At 44.1% G+C, this 10,940-nt stretch overlaps 1 protein-coding gene across 5 annotated transcripts in view; it reads left to right on the top strand.

The window, feature by feature from the left end:
- Positions 1-222: 222 nt before the first annotated feature.
- LOC105561541 (alpha-actinin, sarcomeric) overlaps positions 223-10,940 on the top strand; it is a 27,411-nt gene continuing 16,693 nt past the window's right edge. Inside the window, exons 1-2 of one of the 5 annotated variants that reach the window (XM_012011606.1) lie at positions 223-385; positions 1,525-1,679. In XM_012011606.1, the coding sequence (XP_011866996.1) occupies positions 1,578-1,679 (102 nt within the window). In that variant the 5' untranslated portion in view covers positions 223-385; positions 1,525-1,577. Of the gene's footprint in view, positions 386-897; positions 988-1,110; positions 1,680-10,940 lie in introns of those variants that run through there. The other 4 variants (XM_012011605.1, XM_012011607.1, XM_012011610.1 and 1 more) reach the window with 4 other exon arrangements.

Genomic DNA, 10,940 nt, shown 5'->3' with positions numbered 1-10,940 from the left:
AAACAACGTTGGTGAAACCGGGCCTAACTGCACTAGTTCGACAGTACAGCGATAACGAACAGACCAAATGACGTCATGTTGTGTCGAACTAGACCTCCGTCCAGACTTACTACAGGGACTCTGCCTCCCTTCTACATGACGCGCATGTTCCGTGCCACTCGCGGCGATTCTGCGGGTCTCGCTCGCACGGGAATGGCGTCGCCCCGGTCGATCTACGAGAATTACTCGCGGTTCGCGCGTCGGTCCTATTTTAGTCGCGTGTGTGGGTGAATGAGGTGCCGCGGCGTCCGTCTCCGGCGCTATTTTCGTCGTCCCTGCGTCCTCGCGAGCGAGCTGCGGATCGACGTGCGTGCGTGCGTATGCGCGCGCGCGAGGGAGGACGGAGGTTAGTTTCAGGCCAGCGAGCCCGGCCCGTGGGGCGATACGAGTACGCGGGGGATTCACGGCGAGTCGTCGTCGTCTCGCGCGGAGCGTCCCGAGAACGGGACCGCGTCTTACGGAGCGACGTAACGGCCTGAACGCCGACGCGGGGTAACGTCAAACACGGCGACCCCTTCCTCCCCCCCGCTGTACACTCTCACTCCTACACACGCCGCTCGACACACGCTTCCTGTGCTAGACCAAAACAAATGCTATCGTAGAAAAAAAAAGGAACCCCCAGGCTATTTTCGCATTGTCGTGCATTCACTTGACAAAGATCGCTCCCGGCGTCGAGCGGGGAGGGGTGAAGAGAATTTAGAAGGGTGCCGGAGAATGGGAGGGGTCTGCGCCTCCCCTCCCCCGGCGAGAAGCCGAGCGGCGAGCGAATGAGACCCTTGTCCCCTTGTACGGCGGGGGGCGCCGCGGGGAAGGGGGTGGGCGAAGGGCTGGGGGAGGGGGGAGCGCCGTGCGCCGGCGAGAGCAAATCGTATATGTCAGACTCGTGGCAGAGGGGTCAGCGCGAGGGAAGGAACGACACGAAACCGAACGTTTTTCTGGGCTTAGCGGGTACGTTTTATCACACACATCGGGGCCTCTCGCCGCATACATTTCGCTCCCTTTCTCTCGCCCTCCGCACCGCCGGTCTTGTCTAATCTTCCGTTCACAATTTCCCCCCCCTCTCTCTCTCTCCCCCCCTGCATTCACCTTCGTCCCTTAGTCACCGCTCTCGTTCCCTCTCGCTTTCGTCCTTCCCCCCCTCTCTCTTTCTCGTTCTCATTCTCCCTCTCCCCCTTATTAAATCTCGACCCCTTCCCCCGTCTTGGTACACGCGACGCTGTCACCGCAACGAACGAACATACGTACGCCGAGGAGGTGCACGCATATCGATCTTCGATCGAGCGTTTCTCTCGGGGCCGCTTCGAGGAGAGACGCGTTCGCGGCTCTCCCGGTTTTTCCTTTCTCTCTCTCTCTTCTGTTTCTCTTTCTTTCTCTCTCTCTCGCGCGCGCGCTTTGTCTCTGTCCAGCCGCTGAATCTCTTTCCCGTTGTAACGGGGCGAGCGTTGTAACAAAGTCGTGTGACATCAAGCTTTTGGCGTTTTGAAGGAACGTGAGACACGCGCGCACGCACGCACACACACACACACGGAGCGAACAGGATGAACGACATGGAGGCCTACGGGGACGGATACATGGCACCGGAGGAGGAATGGGAGAGGGAGGGTCTGTTGGACCCCGCCTGGGAGAAGCAGCAGAAAAAGGTGAGCGGGTGTTATCATAGAGTCGACATTTCTTCCTCCCTTTTCTCCCTTTTCTCCCTCCCCGCCCTTCGTTCTCCTCGAGACCGGTCCTCTCGGACCCAGCCGGACCGAGGGGGGGCCCGTCGTCTCGTTTTCCGCCGATCGAACCCGGAAATCGATCGCGCGGCCGTCAGCAAATCGTCTTTCGTACTTGACGTACAGAGCAAAGTCCTTCGTTGTGGGATCCTGATGCGCGGGGTTGACTCCGCCGCGAATTCACTGCCCTTGGAGCGAAATCGTCGTTAGGTCGCGTAATCGTTGCGAAGAAGAAGATTTGCGATTGACTTTGGGTGTCGGAAACCCGCGACCTCGTATTGGAAACCTATTTCAGTAATGGTGAACTTTACGTATATTTTTGTGGGCGACTCTCCGTCGATTTGCGCGAGGAGCAATCACCGTCGCACGATCCTGTCATCAGGTTTGCACGAATGAATGTTCGTTGAGAACGTAACGTCCCCCCCCCCCCCTATTTTCGCTCTCCAACTCCTTCTGGGAGAGGACCGAGGCGATTGATCTTCGTAAAAGTCGGGACCCATTAAGCTCCTTCCCTCGATTAAGCAACAGGCAAAGTGGCCTCGGAGGAAATATCGTTCATTTGTTTTACCCACCGCATTTAAAGCGAATGCGTGTTGGCCGTAGATACACAGAGATCCGGTATGTGCGTGTACACCTGTTCCAGAGTGAACGAGAGGCAGAGAGGGAAAACATAGATTGCTTTCTGTGTCTTTTTTTTTATCTGACGCGGTCGCAGCTGCCTATTGTAAAGAGAAGACCAAGTATCTCGTGTCTCAGAGTCCAGCGCGCGCTAAGGCCCGGTTTCGCCAACGTCGCTTAACTTCGAGCTTGGCTCAATTCGTTCCTTGCCTCTTTCCAACCGTTACTTTAGAAAGAGACAGACATAAACTAAGATTAAAGTCAAGCGACGTTCGGTGAAACCGGGCCTAGGAGTACGCGCAGCATATGCCGGGTATCTTTCGCCTTGCGTTTACGACACGCCCTGAAGAGTGAAGGAAAAAAAATTACAAGAATTCGAGCGTAGAAAACGTGGCTAGAGAATTGAACGACGGACACAAGAGTTCGGCGATATCAATGCTCGTTTGCTGAAAGTCGCCCGCGCGGAGACTCGAGCGATGTACGATTAATCTCGAGAGACAGAGAGATTATCAACTCCCTCGGATCCGATTGTCGTAATCTTATCGGCGAGGAGCCAAAGGGAATGCTGAAGCAATCGAAATGTAATTCGACCGCGGTAACGCGATAACAGTTTGTTTTTACAGGTCCGTTTTATAATAATTCTCTTGTTACGTCACACACGTGATATGCCAATAAGCGCGAGACAAGCGTGGGACGTTGTTTTACTACAATATTTTGTGATTTTCTTCGCCACAGAATTCTGATATTAAAACAATGTGTATCGCGAATCGAATCAGCGACAATAACGACTGATACCAAATGTCGGTGATTGTACTACACTGTGGACAAATTTGTGTTAAGTTTAACAGATATCACGTGTCCCAAACGGTCCACACAAATTTTTGTGTTAATTTAACATAATACGGATATGTTAAATGATCACACTAATACTCTATTAACATTTTAACACAAAATAAATGCAAATCTCAAAATAATTTGAAATAAATTTTGTGTAAAATTAACATATTTTTAATGACAAAATGAATGTAATTTTTACATTTTACAGATGCAGTAAGTCAAATGACGGTTCGAAATCACTCTCGCTTATGTTATATAGAATAAAATCAACATTTTATTCAGTGAATTTTAACAGATAAATCTTGTTACTAATAATATAGAACATATGTATTGCGTCAGTTTAAAAATAAGCACGCATTGTGTTGTTTTAACATTTCTTTTCAGTTATTTTAATAAATTTACATCCGAGGTCAATTAACACAAAAATTTTAACCGGCATTATTTTAACAAGGAAACACAATTTTTCCAACTGCGTATAAAACAACGGAATTGTGTCAGTTTAAAAATAAGCACACATTGTGTTGTTTTCACATTTCCTTCCAGTTATTTTAATAATTTTACATTTGAGGTCAATTAACACAAGAGCAATATGTTCAATTAACACATGAATGTGTTGTACGTTTAACACAAAAATTTTTACCGGCATATTTTTTTACAAAAATACACAAATTTTTCAACTGTGTATAAAGCAACGGAATTAAGGAGCTAAACACAACTTTTATATCTTAACATATAAATGTACAGAATTCAGATTGTACATTATAGTTTTGTGAATACGTGCAAATTACATGATGTTCCAAATGTAACTTAACCCTAGTGCGCGATAAGATTACATTTCTCTTGCATCTTGACGCTTCTCACGTTTACGAAATTATTCGTAAAGAAAGACAACATAGATTTACAGATAAAAAATCTGTTCTACGCGCTCTGTCGTTGCGACGTAACATTATCAGAGATTTTTCGAAGAAATTATCACCGTCGAGCGATAGGAAGCGGAAATACGATTTAGCCGATTTAGCGCGAACTCGGGGCGAAGTTTTTCGTAAAAACGTCTCTCGTTTTGTTCCTTGCAAAATTTCATTTCGCACATCGTAGCCATTAGATCATCAAATTGCGCCAACTAAAATGGATATTTATACAAACTAGATACTTGATTATTTTTAATATTAAAACGTTATATCTAAACGTGATTGGAAAGAAATTAAGGAAATAATATTAATGAGACAAAATTTTAATACTTATTCAATAAAAGTATAATGCAAATAAATTCAGTGGGGATAAATATTTAATAAGAAATTTTTTTCCTTGCAGAATTTCATTTCGTACATTCGTCGTGGCCGTTAGATACTGATAAATTGGAGCATCCTCGAGTATGCGTTTGCAAGTGTTTTCTTCATTTCTGGCAGGGGCTCAAGGCTCTCCCGGGGCCCCCGCCTCTTCTCGCGTATATCGGCCGCAGCCCTTCGGATTGTATTTTCAGACTTTATGACAAAAATAATCAAGAGCGCAATGAGTCATGCCCGTGATTTTCACGATGACTCGCCGCCGTTCCCCTTCGCATTGACGAAGCCTCTCCACCTCTTTTTTGCGTTATCTCTTCCTTGCCGCCCCTCTCTAGTCCGACGCGCCGGGTCGCGCTAAGCGACGGCGCGACGTCAAGTCAGGTATTAGATAAGCCGTTACTGATAATGGTTACACACACGCCAATAACGCGTCCGTGGGGGACCCGAGGCCCGCGGCTCGGCGCCGCGCCGCTCCGCGCCGGCAACCAACATTTTTCGTAACGCCTCTAATTTTAGAGATCCGCGTGCTCCGTTCCGGAAACGCGCGCGGCCCGAAAACCCGCATTTACCGAGGCTACGCCGTGCCGCCGCGAAAATTCAATCCGTTCGTCGAACCGCGCGGAACGTATCGAGCGTTTATTCACGCTTCGCGGGAAAGCTTACGCAAACTAAGCCCCGTTTCGAATAACGTTTATGACGGCATTGCGATTCCGCGAACGCGAGGCGGAAGGAAGCGCGAGAGGCACAATGGCGCAAAAGTCGTGTTCTTCAATTTTTTATTTTGTTCTCTTATTTCTTCCAGTTTGTTTTTTTTTACAAAAGAGACGATCGATAAGACAAATTAACGGACCGGGTGTCCAGTGGTCTGGGAAATCTGGAATTACCAGGGAATTTTAGAAATCTGGAAATGTCAGGGAAAAGTCAGGAGATTTTGCGATTTATCTGGATTTTTGACATTGTTTCACTTTTTTTCAGAATAATTTAAAGTTTCTAGAAAATAAACCTTTCTTTGGCTCTCAGTACACTAATTCTCTGTTTTGCTGAACGTCAATTTATAGGCGTGGTCGGTAATTTATATTTTCATCGTCGTGTTATTTTATATTATTTCAGTGTGTTCAACTAAGACAAAACTATAAAAAAAAGATGAATTACTAAGCAATACTATCTAAGTAAGTTGCAAACAAAGTGCAGCTAAGCAAAACGACAGCATCATATATGATTACGTACGGTATCACAAATAGTTGGAATGGTTTGTAATGATACGTTCGTTCCTATTACGCAATGTATTATACATAGATGGTGTAATTGCTTTAGTTAAAATTTTTACCCTTTTAAATTCCGGACTTTGGTTTCCCGAGAAAAGTATCTCAAGGACTTTGTCATTTAACGTTTACTTGATTTACCATACAGATGTACGCAAATTATGCATCTTGAAAGAAATTACACTAAACGGTCAGGGAAAAATTAATTCCGGCTCCTGGGAAAACTCCTGAAAAAGTCGGGGAATTTTTTTTATTGAGTTTGCTGGACACCCTGATAGAAGTGAAATTGAAAGAGACTCGGGGGGGATTGGGAAAATAAATTACTAAGAAACTCGAGCGACTTGTACGATGTATTTGCATAGCTACACTTTCTTTCCCGTTTGTGAGAAACGTGAAGTATCGCTCATACGGAAGCGCAAATAAATAGAGTAAAAGTGGAACATTATAGTCAAATAGTCTATCCTCTTTATCCCGAGTTATAACTGATAATACTTACTTCCGGATAATTATTGATACGACAAGTTTGTAGTATATTAATTAATTATGCGTTCGTATATTATTATTAATTGAGAAGATCGATCGGAGAAAGTGTCGTTAGAAATGAAACTGGAAGAGTGCATCCTTTACACATTTTATTTACTTTTTCAGTAAATTCCACTCCTCACTTACACTGAAACGTATTACTCTTTGTTACAGTTTTATTGCAAGCTTTAATTGAAATGCTCTTTGGTGGAGGAAAGTACCCTATTATGAGATAAGCTCCTAATATGAGATAGCAGTTTTTGCTACAGTAATAGGCATCGTCTATTGGTTTCATCGTTAATTTATTGCCCTTGGAGTGAAATCTGTTTAGTGGAAAATTCATTGTTAGATTGCGTAATCGTCGCGAGTAAAGATTTGTGATTAAATTTCGACGTTGAAGACCTGCGATCTCATGTAAGAAGCTTATCCCATAATAGAGGACTTTACAGTTAAAAAAAAATCATTACAGGCGATAGCTTGCTACGAGAGTCTCGTAAGATCCACAAAACCGTACAAGAATTTAAGGAGGAAACGCGTTCTCACCTTATCACGAATGCCTGTACGTTTAGTTGTATACATATACATTTATATGTACAGTAACGAGTTTCTCGATTTTCTCACGTCGTGTACGCGTGCACACGTACCTCCACGCGACGTGAGAAAATCGAGAAACCCGCCGTCGTGGTATTCAAGTTACACTCGTCTAGGCTCGTACTCGTCTGGAATTGATAGAGTACGACAGGGCGTGCCAATTAACAGTACCGGTTAAATGCGCCAACACGTAGGAGGAAGCGGACGTTGTACATACAACGCGCCGGCCGATTAACTGTACAGGGGAATTTCTCGTAAAATCACCGGTCATCACGTCGCGTCGCGTCGCCGGCCGCGCACGAAACATTCCTGCGATAGGAATTTTTTTTCCCACCGATGACGTTTAAATGGGTCGCGGCTGCTCGCGGAAACAGCTGCTCGGCGAGCTTTCGTCAGGCGCGTTCTCTCTCGGAGATCTCTTCGGACGTTGGTACTTGGCGTGCTCCGCTGTGGCTCCCTTCGTGCCCTTGAGACAGAGATTTTGGAAGGAATTGTCTTGGACGAAATTGTTTTAGGTCCTTCGCGCTTTTGTGTTTCAATGAAATTATTACAATCCTATATAAAGAAAGGCGTGTTAAGTCGATAGTCGAAAGTCTCGGAAGTATTGTGGTCGCTTTTCCCAGATGCTGATTGGCTAGGTCTCGCTTGTGCGATACGATACATGCTTCAGTTGTGTTATTTGCAGCTGTCAAACCATGCGAATTTTTAGAGAGAGCAAATGGCGCTTGTATTGTCTAGTGTCATTCTAAAATTAAGACAAATAAAATGTCATTTGTCTGCAGATTATCCGAGATTCTGGTAGATAATGGCATTAATTTTGTTAATAATAATAATGCAGTAACATTTAGTTATTAATAGTAACATTGATAATAATTTTTTTCTCCAAATTCCTTTCACTATTAAATTCACTAAAATATTTCATAATAAAATTATGTTCACTTTGAAATTATATTTACACGACTTTCGATTATTTTTATTCGAAACGTTCGATTACTGGCAATGAGTATTAAACTTAACACTTGATAGGAAATATTAAAATGTTCTCAACAAGTTTCGAAATAAATGTGGATAAAAGAACGTCTGGCGGTTGCCATCCACTTGATGGCAACAGGTGTTTATTACTCTAATGATTATACTTCATAGGGTAAACATTCCTTGTTATTGCTCGTCGAATCAGCCCGTAGATAAAATATGTCAACCATCTGTCGTCGCGATTTCGTTTGTTATTAAATATAGTTCGCGTACTGCTGCTCCTTACTTTCCCGATCGTTTAGACTTAGAGTATTCGCCAAGGGGGAAACCGCTGTGGGCATTGTGGTGTACAGATTTGCGGCATTACTGGGCGTTACTAGGCACTTTTTGGGCATCAGTTTGGACATTAGGCCTTGCTGGGACATTATAAAGATAAAGTAAGATAATAAGATAAAGCAATGCCCGCTGGGCATTAGTGGGCATTGGTGTACAGGATTTTGGTCGGCGGTATCCCCCTCGGTATTTGCCAAGGTATTCGCCTTGGGCTTGATTGTTACTGCGAGGTTCACCACGTGTGCATTTAACAACTTAGCCAGTTTCGAGAGCATAAATCTTTTCATGGGGGATTGCCTCAGTTTACGAAGGTCGACTTCCTACACAACACGTTCAACGATACGATACTTCAGCTGCGACAACGTTAAAGTCCCCTCACAGACTGTTCATGACTTACAGCTAATCATAATTGAAAATGAAAAATAGATAAGGTAGTTAAGATCATAGTCCTCTTTTCTATTTTAAAAAAATTATAGGCCTCTTTTTGTTTTTCCTTTTTAGTTTACAGGATTCGTCGTTTTTTGTTAACATCGAACTCCAACGTCACGTTAAATAACGTAAAGAATTGTTTGACGCCAGTACACGATTAACCAATGTAGAAAAATTGCTACACGACGACGCTACCTGGCAAATTCTAATTAAAGAAATGTATTGCGAAAAATATTACCTCAGCCAGGGTTTGAACCTGGACTTGCCTACACTCTAGGGTGGGCGTCTCACCAATTCGACCACTGAGGCCCCACCCAGACCCTTAAATCTTTTTAAGTTCTCACGTCCCATTTCCTTGTAAACTGATTGTGCGATAAAAGTTAGATATTTCCATTTGTGAATTCCTTTGCACACGCCCCTAGCCTTTTTCAGCTCTACCTCGTGAAATAGAATCGCTCAGAATAATCTCAAGCGCCGCGCGATATTTTCCTTAATAGAATTAATATTAGCTCAATACCCGACTGCTAATTTTCCGCTCCGTCGCAATTATCCCGGCCGATTACTCGCGCGGACGGAGTTATCTCGCGCGTGCTGTGTAATTAGAAATTGCCAATTAATTCCGCTGTATCGAGGTATATTCATCTTTCGTTGTCGCCTTGGCATTAATTCCGCGCCATCGTCCTCACCATAGCGTGGCAATCACCTTCATATGCTTCGCCAGGTAAATTCGAACGATTAGGCCGGCTAACGGGCACTAACGGCTTATAGTCCAAGTGCACCTTCGGCAATTATAAATTATCTTCTGCGCAAGTGCGTCATCTTTCCCACTGCGTTCATTTGCTCGATTAGCTCATTAAGTGTCGGCTGACGAAGAAACTTGCTGACCGAAAACTCAAGTCTCTAACATTGTCAGTGACACACCGATGCACACGTACTATCGTACTTTATTTACCTAACAAGATAGCGCGGGACTGTTGCCTCACTTTTCAGCTCGAAGCTAGCAGTCTAGTAGTATATAGAAGTCTGTGGGTTTTTAAATTTAAAAATGGCATTGCTTTTACATTGACGCCCAAAAGTGTTAAATTCTAAATAGCCACTCTCTAAAAGTCAATCAGTGCATCATCATTGAAAACAGTTATGGCACTGAATTATTTAGTGAATCAGTGAATATTCACTGTTTTCACTGATAATCCACCGATTGACTTTTAGAGAGCAGTTCATGTGCATTTCGCCTCTCTCTTTTCTTAAAACAATATCTCCCCCTTTTTTTATTAATGCGTTGGCAATCAATAGGTGGATGCCAGCTACTCGCCGCGCGGATTCGATTTTTTGGAAGGGAAATAAAAATGTGATTGTAAGTTTCGTTAAATATACTCAAGCATGACATATTGAACTGAGGTGCGAAAGAAAGAGAAGTTGATATGAAAAACGACGTCGGGGACGGAATTGCTTAACTCTGGCAATCCGGCGTGCTAAATATCGATGGTGAAAACTCGTCCCGGGATGTTGGGTCGCGCGCCGACAACTTCGGATGCTCTCGCTCTGGTCAATAGCATCGCGGATACTTTGCGCGCCTCTCTCGTCAGCGATACTCTCGCTTCTCGCGGCGCGACGGTTCGCCCGATGTCTGACGTTACGTATAAATAGACCGTATAAATAGATAAGCGCGTAGTCGTGTGTCGTCGATCATAGCCGGGGTCCACATCCTCCGATCGGACTTCAGATTCGGAAATATCGCGCCGGCGCTTCATCCGCGCGAACGATAGATGTATATGCGCCGGTGATAAAAATTGCCCGGCGAACTCTATTCATCCTCGAGTCCTTCGTTTTCCCACGTAGTACCGACACCGTGTCGTGTATCTATTTTTATTTATTTATATTTTTTAAATAAAAGTAATATACAGAATGTATAAGCCTTAGCGATCAACTTGTTGAAAAGTGATGGCAAGTTGGGTCACACTGAGAATAAAAGTTATGCACCATTTTGCAAAATTTGCAACAGTCATTGAGCGATAAACAAAAACGTGAGTGAATGAGGACGTGAAGAAACAGTGGACTCGGCAGATAAATAACATCAATAGAAATGTATAAAATGATTTGTAGATATACAGGGTGAGTCTTTCCATATCCGACAAAATTTTTGAGAAGGTAGAACGGATCGAGATGAATGGAAAAGTTCTGTACCATTTTGCAATTTTCGTAATAGTTAACGAGTAATTAATTATTAAAAATCGTTGTCTTAGGCCGGCCTACCGCCCAATTCGAGCGCGTGGCGAGATGTGCGCATAGCAATATCGATCGCCAGGCGGTCACATCTTGCCACGCGCTCGAATTGGGCG

This window comes from Vollenhovia emeryi, unplaced genomic scaffold (assembly GCF_000949405.1).
Source record: "Vollenhovia emeryi isolate VEMERY1.0 unplaced genomic scaffold, V.emery_V1.0 DF939205.1, whole genome shotgun sequence".
Lineage (NCBI taxonomy): Eukaryota > Metazoa > Arthropoda > Insecta > Hymenoptera > Formicidae > Vollenhovia > Vollenhovia emeryi.
This window is presented reverse-complemented; position numbering and strand designations above follow the sequence as displayed.